This window comes from Diceros bicornis, chromosome 18, assembly GCF_020826845.1.
Source record: "Diceros bicornis minor isolate mBicDic1 chromosome 18, mDicBic1.mat.cur, whole genome shotgun sequence".
NCBI classification, from domain to species: Eukaryota; Metazoa; Chordata; class Mammalia; order Perissodactyla; family Rhinocerotidae; genus Diceros; species Diceros bicornis.
Window position 1 is genome coordinate 42,849,826 of NC_080757.1, and position 12,910 is coordinate 42,862,735.

The window sequence follows — 12,910 nt, forward strand, 5'->3', positions numbered from 1 at the left end:
GGCGGGGACATCCCAATCAGAATAACAATCCCAGCAGCTAGCGTTTATTGAGCTCTTCCTCCGTTTATTGAGCTCTTTGTGAGGTCAGGTTCTGTGCTAAGCAAGCCCTTTACAAGCTCTGTCTCATTTAATCCTTATAACAATCCTACAAGGTAGGTACCATTATCGGCCCCATTTTACAGATGAGGAAACTGAGGCATAGACCTGTGAAGTGGTGGGAGGCAGCTGTCAGCCTCCAGGGATGCACCTGAGAGCCTTCCCTCAGGTGCCACAGCCTCCTTTCTTTTCTGTCACACCCTGATTCTCAGTTTCAACCCTCTCTCACCAATGCCAGTTCTTTCAACTCTCTTTATATTTTTGTTTTCTAAAAAAATAGATTTTACCCGTATCCTGCAAAGTCCACTGTCTCCTACCCTCATTGGTCAAATTCTGGATTCTCCCCCAAATATTGTTTGGGTTGGGTTGGGGGCAGTGGGTCTCTAATGGGGGACCTGGGTGCGTGTGTGAAGCCAAAGTACAATGAAATCTCTGAGAAAATACACAATCAATAAATTACAACCTCCCTCTCCTCCCCTTCCCCATCTTCTCCCTACTCTCCCACCCGCCCCCCAACCCCTATCCAAATCTAGAACAGACTGAGTGTTGGCCCCCATCCCCCACCACAGGGCAGGGTCTTATGTCAGTTACCTCTGTCATCCACAGGGTCCAGGGCCCTCAGTAAATGTTTGTGGAATGAATGAATGAGTGAATGAATGAGTGAATGAACGAAAGCATGGGGGGAGGAAGCAAGCACTTAGGAGCCCTGAGTCCAGCCCCGACCGCATGCTCACCTGCATCTTGCCCTCACCAGGACACTTCCCTCCGCCCCAGAGAAGAGGGTCCCGGGTTGGGGGTGGGAGCAGAGATGGGGAGGGAGGAGTCAGCAGGGGCTTCACCGGGAAGGCCGGTGACTGAAGTAGAGCGCAGAGCTCTGGCCTCAGAGACAGGAGAGCTGGTTCAGATCCCAGCTGTATGGCTCAGGAGCTGTGTGACCTTGCGCAGGCTTGAAGAATGATGACTACTGTATAATAGTCCTTGCAGAGTTTACAAAGCCCTTTTTTTCACATTTATCTTTGGTCCTCAGTAACCATCCCGTAATGTGGGTATTGTTATCAATATACCCATTTTACAGAAGAGGAAGCAGAGGCTGGAGAGGTCAAGGGCCTTGCCCAAGGTCACACCGCAAGCAGGAGCTTGAACCACCTCCCCCAACTCCTGCTCTTGCTACTGCCCCTGTCTGTGCCACAGGAGGGAGGGCTCAGACCTGAGTCTTTCAGCACAGTATCCCTATATGGCAGCGTGCAGCAGGAGAGACTGCACAGCAAATCCCCTAATATGGGCTCCACTGGCCATTTCCAGCCAGAAAAGCTGGTCTACCCTGAATGGAAAGTGTTCTAGACAGCCCCTCCTTCCCCTGCCCACAGCCCCAGGGCCTCAGGTGCTGCCCCAGTAGGGACCTGGAGGGCATGAGGCACCCGGTGAACTTCTGCTTTTCCTGGGAGAGTGGGGAAGTGGAACGGTGGAGGAGGCTCTGAGGCCCTCCCCTTACACAGGCATGTGCACCTCGTCGTATTCATCCTGACCTTCGTCCTCGTCAAAGGTCGGCTTGACATCGTCAGCATCCAGCTGGAGGGTGGGGTAGGAAGGCAGAGGGTGAGAGGCCGAGGGACCGGAGGACCCTCCCCCCAGCACTGAGAGGCACCTTTGGTGTTAGGAGACAGCCTGGCTCTCTTTGTTTTTTTTTTTTTTTTTCCCCCCAAAGCCCCAGTAGATAGTTGTATGTCATAGCTGCACATCCTTCTAGTTGCTGTATGTGGGACTCGGCCTCAGGATGGACGGAGAAGTGGTGCCTCAGTGCGCGCCCGGGATCCGAACCCGGGCCACCAGCATCGGAGCGCGCGCACTTAACCACCAAGCCACGGGGCCGGCCCAGCCTGGCTCTCTTTGAACCTCGGACAAGTCCTGTCCTGTCCCTGCAGCCCCGAGGGTTCGTCTAGATTTGTGGTTTCCAAAGGGTGGGGAGCCACTGGGGATCTGGTCCCCCAGTTGGGGAGGGCTTCCAGAGGGTGGGCAGGGGACCCCTTCTCCAGAGCAGCCCCACAGTGACCTGTGTCACGTCACTGTGGAAGAGTTCTATCAGAGGAGTGACTCTTTCCAGAGTGATTTGGAAGACCACAGGACTAGCTGCTCGATAGTAGGGACAGCGCACGTGGAACACACCCTGTGTGCCTCTTAACCCTCTCGCCAACCCTGGCACCATTCCTCCCTTTACAGGTGAGGAGACCCGAGGCTCAGAGAAATGAGGCCACTTGCTCCAGGTCACACACTAGGACATGGCAGTGCCAGGATTTGGACGCAGGCCCCAGACCCAGATTTTAACCATGATGCTCTTCTGCCTTCTTTAGTTCCGAGACCCACCCCTCACATTCTCCCAGCTCCTCTGATGACCACTCTCTGCCCCCAGCTTTGTTGTCCTGCCCTCCAGCCTCTGCTCTCTCTGTACCCTCGCTCCTGCCCCAGGCCTGTGAGGGGAGAATGGGGAGCAGCCACTCACACACTGGAGCTCCAGCTTCTTGAAGATGCGTGGCAGCAGGAAGTAGCGCAGGGGCACTGTGAGGATGAGGACGAAGGGCAGAGCCAGCGAGGCGCTCGGGAAGCTCTTCACCACCCACAGCACCACCATGCAGATGATCTGGGTGGCCGTGAACAAGTGCATGCGCCAAGTCTTTACCTGCAGGCGGAGGCAGGGGTCATCGCCTGCCCTGATCCGGCACCCAGCACCCCCAACCCCACCCGGTCTGGGCAGCCAGGAGGGCCCTGTACCCGCTTGACGTAGGGCACATCAGGGTGGTACTTGGGTGGCTTGAACAGAAGCAAGATGCGGTCAAAGAACTGGATGCCGCTGAGGGATGTGACCCCCATGTAGAGGAAGATGCCAAACAGCACAGCTAGGGGGATGCGACGCAGGACAGGCACCATGAGGATGGACAGGCCTGCGGGGAGAACCACGCGCGCTGAGCCGCAGGTGCCCAGAGGACCAGCACCAGGGGCTGGGGAATGAAGCCCCAGGTACCGTATGGGGCCCTTTCTGTGGCTCCTCTTAATAGGTATTACCCCCATTCTACAGACTCAGAGAAGTGAGGCAACTTGCCTAAGGCCAGACAGCTAGTAAGTGGCAGATCAGGGAGTCGAACTCCTGCCTGCCTGACTTCAAAGCCTACTCCTTTAACATGGGGGGGTGAGGCGGTCACAGAGGTCGGAAAAACCCACCCTTCCTCTCACTCCAGTCCAGAATGCCTCCATCACCCTCTGGCTATCCAAATCCTAACCCTCCTCCAACTAACATCAACTTTGCCTCCTTTAAGAAACTTCCCTGGCCTCTACATCTGCAACCATGGTGCCGCCCACACCATGCCCAGGGACCCTCTGTCTTCTCCTCCCCCACCCCCAGATTATGCCTGGCACACTGGCCTTTGTATCAGTCATAGAGCAGCTGAGCTAGAGGGACCTCTACGGTGCAGACAGGGAAAGTGAGGCCCAGAGACAAGGAGGGATACTGAGTTAGCAGCAGGGCAGGGCTGGGACCCACAGTTCACTGAACCTCTGTTGGATCCTATCTAGAGAAGCCCTAGTAATGGAGGTCCCCCCCTTCCTCCCCTGCTCAGATGCCCATCTCAGTGCCTTGGCATTTCCTCCAGAATTCCCTCCTGTGAATAACTGACACTGGGGAGAGGTGGGCAGCGGGTGTGTAGGGAGACCTGGCTGCAGAGTGGGCAGGGCTGGAGGGGCACTGGCTTCTATGGGGTGGGAACAGAGGGTGGTGGAGAGTGTGGCCAGCCCTCACTCACCCACAAGTGCAGCGACCAGCAGGCCGCTGATCCGCTGCTCCTTGACCTGGATCTGGTCTGCAGCCCCTGGGGTGCTGGCCTTGACCACAGAGGTGAGGGCATTGGCGTGGGTGACAGTACGCACTGTGGTAGCACTGAGCCATGGCATCCCAAAGAGGGGGGCCAACCCGCCCATGCCCATGATCAGCAGCAGGTCCAGGTGGAAGCCGGAGCCCTTGACCGTCTTGCGCTCTGGTTTGCTGATAATCAGCCTGGGGGTGTGGGAGGTCAGGGGTCAGCAGGGCTCTCCCTCTCCCCCTCCCCCTTGCCCCTCCTTCCTTTCCCATACTTGGGTCCCTCTGTACCTCAGTTTATCCTTCTTTGCCCATCTCCCTTGGTGTTCCTTTCTCCCCTCCCTCCCACCCCATCTTGAGAATCTGGACTCTAAGAGCAGAAGTGTCTTCAGACACTACCTAGAACATCCACAGGCAGATTTACTCTGAAGCTAACGAAGCATAAGCTTTAGGGAGCCTCATTGGTCCTGGCCCCTTCCAAGATCCAGCACCTAATTTTGTAGTTCTCATTTTGTATTCTTTTTCTTTAAAAGGGCTCCCCAAATTATACAATGTCAGGTCCCACAAAACCTGAACCTGACCCTGCCCGTCCATCATTCCTGCTAGTCAGGAAGACCATGCGTTCAGCCATTCGGCCGAGACTAGTGCTCGGCCCTTGGCGTCCCGCTTGCCTGGAGCCTGTCCCTTTCCCGGCCTCTGACCCTCCCAGCCCTGCCCCACCCTGGCTCTCACGTGGTAATCTGGGATTCAAGGAAAATGAGAATGAAGACCAGCAGGGCAGGCAGGACGGAGGCAAACATCATCCAGATGGGGAAAGAGGAATGCAAGCCCAGCGGGTGTATGAGCCAGCCCCGGAATGTGGGCTTGGACACGGTGAGGCCTTCAGGCACATTGAGTTTCTGTGGGAGGGGGATTCTGGTGAGAACACTCAGGGCAGGGGGCTGGGGAGAGGTGAGGACAGGGAGCCAGCGTCCTGGGCACTTGGAACTTACTTTTATTGAGCACCTACTTTGTACCCAGTCACTGCACTAAGCCCTTTACATACATCTTCTCATTCCCAACTTTATAGATGAAGGAACAGAATCAGAGAGGTTATGTAGCTTGCCCTGCATCACATAGCCGTTTGGTGGCAGAACTGAGATTCATACTCAGATCTGCCTGGATCCAAAGCAGATTCTTTCCTCCTACCCTCAGTTAAGGAGTAAAGGGGGCAACCTGACCCAGGCCCTTGGTTCAGCCAGAGGGGTCCTGTAGGGCTGCGGGAAGAACACGGGGCTCCCAGGGTAGGCAGGGGTCGGGTAGGGGTAGTTCTGGCTGGCTTCAGGTTTGGGAAAGCTGTTCTGGGGAGGGGGCAGGCTGGGGGAATGAAATGAAAGTGAGGGGAGAGGGTCACCTGGGTGTAGGTATCCTGGATGAGGAAATCCACCATGACCATGATCAGAGCAGAGATGGGAACTCCAAAGTCCCCGATGAGCCGCCGCAGCTGAGGGCAGGTGCAGGTACCAGAGGTCAGTGCCCAGTTGCTCCCCACCTCCTGCCTCCCACTTGCCCCTACTCCTGCCCATCTTCACCCAGGAGGCCCTGCTCTTCCCAGGAAATCCATCAGCTTCTAATGCCTTATCCTGCACTTCAGTGAACCTGCCTCCTTTCTTCTTCCCTTGGCCCAGCCCCACCCCTGGGCCCATAGCTTCTGTACCCCCTTCTAAGAATTGTCCCTGGCTCTCCACTGGGTTTTCAGCCTGGGCATGCTGAGAAAGGGAGATGGGTTTGCCTGAAGAATGAAATCTGGGGTGAGGAGGGAGCCAGGGAGGCTTATAATTGGGAATGGGAATCTAGGGTAAGAAGAGGAGCTAATGGCATTGGGGAAGCTAGGGGAGGTGCTTTGGACTGGGGTAGGGTAGTGTAGGCAAGGGTAGGTGGGGAGGAAGTGCTGACCTTGCCAGGGAAGTAGGAGCTGTTCTTGAACCTGCGCAACACCATGGCGAGGAAGAAGGTGCCGGCCATGAGTACAAGGGAGAGGAGGGCTGTGTTAGGCAGGGGGTCCTGAGGTTCGGGGTCTATCACCACATTCTGGGTATAATTCTTCCTTAGTGGATGTTTCTGGAAGATCTGCAGGAGAAAACCAAGGCATCCTATTCCCTCCCATCCATCCATCCATCCACCCATCCATCCATCCATCCATCCATTCATCCATCCATCTATCCATCCATCATCCATCAACCCCTCCACCCATCATCTATCCATTTGTCTATCCATTATCTATCTATCTATCTATCTATCTATCTATCTATCTATCTGTCTATCTATCTACCTACCTACCTATCTCTCATCTACCTATCTATCCATCCATCTGTCCATCCACCCACCCACCTATCTTCTTCCTCAACTGACGGTAACAGAGTACAATAGGATTTTACAGCTTGGTTTTCAGGAGTTAGGACCAGGCTAGGCTTGGGTGGGGCGGGCCAAGGGGGAATGAGTATATGTGTGTGTGTGCTTGTGAGCACCCAGGGCCTGGGAGACATGAGAAGGCTAGAGGGCAGGAAACATACCAAGGAGGTTCCTAAAAAGGGCTTCAAAGACTTGGAAACAGAAAGATCCACCAACCAACAGAATCAGGGACAGGCATACAATGTCCACCTTTCCTCCATATAAAATGCAGATACAGAGGCAGGCATAGTTTGAGGTGACAGAGCTGAGGAGGCGGGGCACTCCATCCGCAGGCCCTGCAGTTCTAAAAGGGCAAGTGCAGGAGAGAGAGTGGGAGACTTCAGAGCCTCCAGAACCCCTGCTGCCCCTGCCATGCATGCAGTTTCCCAGGTGCAGTCTCACACACATACTTGCCCCTTAGTCACTCCGTGTGGTCATAAACACGGACATGTGCACACAGGGGCATCCTCTCATGCACAGTCACTCTGCACAGTCATAGCAAGAATGCCGGCCCACAGGCAGTAAGCATCACCATGTATGTGGGCACAGTTACATACCATGAGAACATGGCCACACAAATGCCATACAAAGTGTGAAACGACACACAGTCACACAGTTTATACACACTCTCCCAAATGCACACACACATGCTCGTTCACACTCCCATGGACCCCCACCTTGACCAGATTGCTGAAGGTCTCAAAGATGAAGATGAGGGAGATGAGGAAGGCGAAGATGTCCTGGGTGTAGCGGGAGATGAAGCGGACCAGGAAGCTGCCCTCAAAGGCCACCATGAGCACCACCAGCAGGATGAGCCAGAAACCGATCCACACACGGCCCACGATGTACTCCATGTCATTACTCTCACAGAACTGCAGGGCGGTCAGAGGGAGTCGAGGTCAGACAAATGGGCCCAGGCACCATGCACCAGCCAGGTGGAGCGGGGGCCAGTTACGGGGTCACAGTGGGGCCGGAACAGAGCTACCGAGAAGAAGGCTTCCTCAAACACAAGTAGGGGTCCTGAGAAGCCAAGCACAAGCAGGGGCTGAGCTCCCAGCAGGGCGAAGAGGACACCCTGCACTGCAGTGGACAGGAGCAGCTCCGACACCCCCATCTGGTTCTGGGTCTTCTCTCCTGCGGGTAGGGGTACAGTGAGGTCAGGGTCAGGAGATCATTTCTTAATTAGGGGCCAATAGAGCATTTCGTGGGCAGGCTGATGTATGGTCCAGAGTGTTAGATCAGGTCAGAAGGCAGGGCAGATGCAGAAGCCAGAGGGTCAGAGGTCAGGGTTAGGGGACATGTAGAGGCACTGACCCAGGAGGCCACCAAAGGTGATGGCAGGTGTCAGGGCGGCAAAGTAGATGAAGATGACGACAGCCAGGACTTGGAGGCTGAACGCATCTGTGATGTCACTCAAGTAGCGGGGGTAGCGGCGCCGGATGTCACGCACCAGGCCCCCGAAAAGTTGGCCTGTCCGCTGCAGAGGGTCCTCCGGGCCACTAGGGACCCATGAATCCCCATCCAAATCTGTAGGTAAGGACAGGACCATGGTCACAGGGGGTAGCAGCGAGAGGTGTGGGGAGAGGGGAATTGGGAGTATCATCTGATGGGAATGGGGTGGCCAAGAAGGTGGGGAGGCATGAGGAAAGGGAGAGGGACACTGGGGTATTTGATGGGAAAAGGGATGGTAGGGCTCACAAGGCTGTGCTGGGGTGTCCAAGGGTCTGTGGGGGCTCAGAAAGCCTTGGGCTGGGCAGGGCAGATACCTAGGCCCTTGTAGAATCTGGGGTCCGGCTTAGCAGGGCTGGTCAGGTAGCGTCTCCGCAGCAGCTCCTTCTGCACGGGCACCAGACTGAGCAGGGCCTGCTGGGAGGGGGCGTCTGAGGGAGGCAGCACCAGGCTGCAGTCCAGGAAGCCCTCCAGGGAGCGCACCAGCTCCTCCTTCCTCTGCGCCAGGTATGCATCAGTGCGGAACACCTGGGGCCAGAGAGAGGGTCAGGACCTGTGGGATGAAAGGACCCAGGAGTCCACAGCCAGGGCCTCCAGGGACCAGAATCCTCTCCCCCAGCTCCTTCTTGCTAAGAACTGCTTTTCCTGCCCCCTTCCCTTCTGCCCCCCACTACAAAAGGGCTTTGAGGGGGCCCACAGGGCCCTGAATGGGGAAGGGAGAAAGAATAAAGCAAACCAGGTGGATTATAGCAGATCAGGAGGAATAGAGCACATGAGGCCAGACGAGGCCAGACCTCACCAGGGAGAACCAGGTCAGAGTGGGCCAGACCAGACCAGGCCAGATCAGGCAGGGCCAGGCCAGACTCCCCCTGGCCAGACAGGATAGAAGCTGCTAGGTTAGACTGAACAGGCCAACTAGCGGAGCTCAAGTAACCCAGGCCAGGAGAAGGGCCTCGGCTTCTACCCGGCCCCCGGCCTCCCCCAGCCCTTGCCGGCCCCTCCTCACCCTCTCCAGCATGAGGGTGGCAGCAGCCCGACCAAGCTGAGTGTAGTCGGTGTGGGGGGCCTCGGGTCCCAGCAACACAAGGAGGAAGCGCACAGGCACGGGTGGCTCCACAGTGGCCTCCAGCTCCACGGCCTCCTGTAGGCGCACAAAGCCCAGCACCGGCTTCCTCAGGAAGGCGGCACGGCCTGTTGGGGAAGGGGGTGATGCAAGGTGGTCAGGCCAGGCTGAGGGAGGCTGCCGGGTCCAAGCTTAGGCAGAAGCAGGCTGGGCCAAGACAGGAGGCGGAAGCAGTGGGTGTGGAAGGGTGAGAGATACAGGCACCAGCCGCTTACCCACTAGCACCAAGGCGACCTCCGAATCTGGGGGAATCTTTTCCAGAATTCCTGATGGTGAGTGCCCTTCTGTGCCCCCCTCTCCCTGTTGGAAGGAGGGTGGTGAGGGGAGTCCTCCGGCCACTCTGGACCCAGGAGACTTGAGCATCCAGCCCCCTCTCTCCTACCAAATCTCATTTCTCACTGCATTCAGGTTGCGGGCTTTCCGGCTCTCCCCACACAGCCCTGGTACAGCCTCACCTGTGCACAATAGAGCTGTGTCTCCAGAGAGGGGTGTTCGAGGAGCAGAGGCTGTGAAGCAGCCCCAGAACGTGTCACGACCATGGGCTTCACACCCTCTAGGGCTTCTAGGTCTCGGGCATGGCTGCAGGACACACAGGGGACACCGGCTGAGTGGGCTGTTCAGGCTGGGCTATCAGCAGAGTGGGGACTGGTGGTGGGAGGGATCAAGCGGGACTTTCCAGTGACCAGACTACAGAGACCCTGGGGCGGAGAGAGAATCAGCCTCCCCTGAAGGATGTTGTGGAAGTCAGCGGGTGGCCTCTGCCTGGAGTGACGAGGTGGAGCCAGAAGAATGGATGGAGGGAACGGCCTTGAGAGTCTGCCTTCCTGGTGACTGGTGGCCCCCAAATCTGAGCATGGAGACGTGGCCACTCCTTGAAAGGTATCACAGGCAGGAGCCATCATGGAAGAAAAGTGGACCCCGGCCTGGTTGGGGAAGGGCCCCCTGGATTCTCAGGGAGAGCTTGGGGCAGGTGGGCTGGGGATGTGGGCCCTTTGGGTGTGGAGTCTGGGTCCTGGCAGGCAGGCGCACCTGTGTTTGAGCAGCAGGATCCGGAACAGCTGGTCTCGGTCATTAGGCTGGATCTGCTCCTCATAGATAAACCTGTCCAGCAGCTGGTTGGCCACCCCGGCCAGGGAGGTCTCTGGCAGGTCCAGGAGGACAGCACCTGCAGGCAGCGGAGGGGTGAGCTGGGTGGCTGGACTGGGACCCTCCTCCCCAGCAAGCCTCACAGGCAGGGTTGCAGAGGGGCCCAGCGGGGCTCACCATTGGCAAAGGCTCTCTGCAGCTCCAGGAGGCTCCAGAAGTTGAGGTAAGACAGGTGCGGGCGGCCCCAGGCCCCGTCCTCCCCCAGGTTCTCCTCCAGACGCACCCAGCGTGCTGTCTCCATCCATTGAAGCTCCTGGTTCTTCCTGTCCATCACCAGTTCCTGCAGCTCCACATAGACCTGTGGCCCCACAGGCCTGAGTTAGTCCATCAGGCCCAGAGCAGGGCCATGCGGAGACTGGGAGCCCAGGGCACGGTGGGCACACAGTGGGCACACAGCGGGCTCTGAGACATGTTTGTAGGAGGCCCAGGGTCCTGGAGCGCTCAGGGGCAGACCGTGAGCTCAGAGGGGACCTTCGGGAGCCGCAGCCTGGGAGTGTTGAGTGAAGTGGGAAGTGTGGGGAGATGCTCGAGAGTCCCATCTGTATGGCCTGCATCTCTGGCTCTATTCCTCAACTTCCCGACCAGGCCCCTCACCCCATTTCAGAGGCATTTGGAGAACCGCCGGACCAAAAGGGGTGCTAGAGTGGCCCCATGGGAGGTAAAGGAGAGGGAAGCCTGTGGGGTCATTGGCTCAGGCTCCTGCCTCCGAGATCGTTGAGTGGGCATGTGGCTCAGCATGCCCTTGGGTTTCCTTGGGGCCAGGTGGCTACTGCCTGGGGCCTAGCTGACAGCAGACCCAATTTCCTAACCAGCTAGACAGTCGGGCGCCCAGCGGGGACATGTAGGCCTGGCGGGCCTGGGCAGAGGGGATCGTGTATTTAATTCTGTGCTTCCCCAGGGAGCACCTGACAGCCCAGCCAGGGCCAGAGGGCCTGGGGGCTCAGACCTCCAGCATACAGTTTATCTTCGCCCAAGGAGCTCCCCCTGAGGGATGCGGTCCTCTTCCCTTCTACCTATTTCCCAGGGTGCCCACTCCTTCTTTGCCTGTTTCCGGGGTCCCCCACCCCGAAACTCTGCCTCTCCCTCTGCTCCTCCCTTCCCCTGGTAGAATGGTGGGTCCCAAGGGCAGCACAGGACAGAGAACTCGGGGAGGCTGGGGGTCCTTACCTCGTGGGTGCCTGGGTGTGATGTGGTCTGGTAGTCTGCGGCTGTCTGCTGCTCGGTGACGTAAGCTGAAACCCCAGAAGCTGGTTAGTGTTGCCCCCAGACAATCCCTTCCAAGGCCCTCCTGCACCACCCACCATGAGCCTCAGAGACCAGCCCCGGCTGATCCCCACTCTCTCCCATTGCGCCTGGCTGGGACCCTGGCGCTGCCCCTCCACCCCTGCTGCTCGACGGCTGTGGCTCCCCACGCCTGTTCTTGGCCCAGCCTGGCTCTGTCACTCCCCATCTGAGCATTGTGAAGGACCCTCGGGATTCCTCCTCAGGGATGACTGGGAGGGTCATCTCCAAGGTCATTAGAGAGTCCTGAATGGCAATTCTCAGGATTCTCCTAGGGTCTCCTCCATCTCCTGCCACCTTCTGGAACCGAGTCCTTCCTTCTTCCCACCTGTCTCAACAACCCCACCAGCCCAGTAGCTTCTCGAGGCCTCCAAGTGGAGCTCTGGGCACCAGGGTGGGGTCTGCCCTTATATTGCCCCCCCAGCCCTCATTGCCCAGAGGGGCCTCTTATCTTCAATACCAATTGCCAGCACTTAAGTCCTGTTGACAGTAAACACGTCTCCACCTGGGGCTCCCCAACTAAGACCTTGGGCAGGCCCACGAAGGTTTCCTGATGTCTCTCTGCCCTGGGGGGATCCCCGTTGTCCCCCATTGCTCAGGACCTCTGGACCCCCAAACAGAACGATTCCCAGCAGGCCCAGTACCTGGCCTAGAAGCCGGCATTGGATGGGCACAGGTGACATGTGGCTCATGTCCTTGTCCCAGACAGGCCTGGCTGCCCTCTCACAAATCTAAGGGGCATGGTGACGGGCGACTGGCCCTGCCCCCATGCCCCAGTCACCTCCTGTGATCATTTCAAACAAAACTCTGTTTATCCTTCAATCAGCCAGGATTGTGGGAGAACTGGCCCTGGGGCTGGGGCAGGCGGATTGTGGGGAAGAGAGAGGACGAATTCCCCCACTGTCCCTCTCTGGGGCTCAGTCGCTCATCCCAGCAGAGAGAGGGAGATGGGGCTCACCTGCCGGCTCCTCCAGCGTGGGTGTGGAGATACCCTGGTCTTCATAATCCTTCTGTAAAACCTCCAGCCCCTCTTCATGATTCTCCTGTGGGAAGCGGCCATCAGGGCTGGGCTGTGAGGGGATCCTCAAGCCCCCATGGAGATAGGAGTCCAGGGCCCGGTTCCCAGAGCCCCAGGTAGGAGCACCACAGACTCACCTGGGAATCCCCCATGGTGCCGTCCTGATTGTCCATTTGTCCTTGCTGATCCGAGCCCCCAGCATAACCCGCACTGCGGGTCCCTGCAGGGTAGGGGCACGGGCTGAGGAGGCACAGGCTATCCTGGGGTCTCCTGGTCCTCCCTCAGGGGGCTGCTTTTGAGTGAAGGGGGATCCCAGGTGTTGGGAGATGGTGGGGTCAGAGGAAGAGAGTATGGGGTGCTTGGGGGAAGGAGCTGGATTTTAGGTGTGAGGACAGGTGTGCAGGGGCCAGGAGAGATGCGACAGTGCAGAGAAGAGGAAGCTGGGCTGGCATCAGTCTAAGGGTGTTTGGGAGGATGGGGGATGTCCTTCAAATCTGACTCCTTCCTCCATCCACCAGTCCTC

General features: G+C 57.8%; 1 protein-coding gene across 1 annotated transcript; it reads right to left on the reverse strand.

Moving 5' to 3' along the window:
- Positions 1–1,192: 1,192 nt before the first annotated feature.
- SLC4A1 (solute carrier family 4 member 1 (Diego blood group)) lies at positions 1,193–12,560 on the reverse strand. The gene is made up of 19 exons (XM_058561159.1): positions 12,525–12,560; positions 12,328–12,412; positions 11,256–11,320; positions 10,206–10,386; positions 9,972–10,107; positions 9,398–9,521; positions 9,158–9,242; positions 8,826–9,010; positions 8,137–8,347; positions 7,685–7,897; positions 7,356–7,504; positions 7,048–7,242; positions 5,876–6,049; positions 5,334–5,423; positions 4,673–4,839; positions 3,888–4,138; positions 2,863–3,032; positions 2,594–2,770; positions 1,193–1,665 (listed from the first exon to the last, which is right to left on the reverse strand). Exons 1-19 carry the CDS (start codon positions 12,558–12,560, stop codon positions 1,585–1,587), a joined length of 2,775 nt encoding a protein of 924 aa, XP_058417142.1. The 3' UTR covers positions 1,193–1,584.
- Positions 12,561–12,910: the final 350 nt, after the last annotated feature.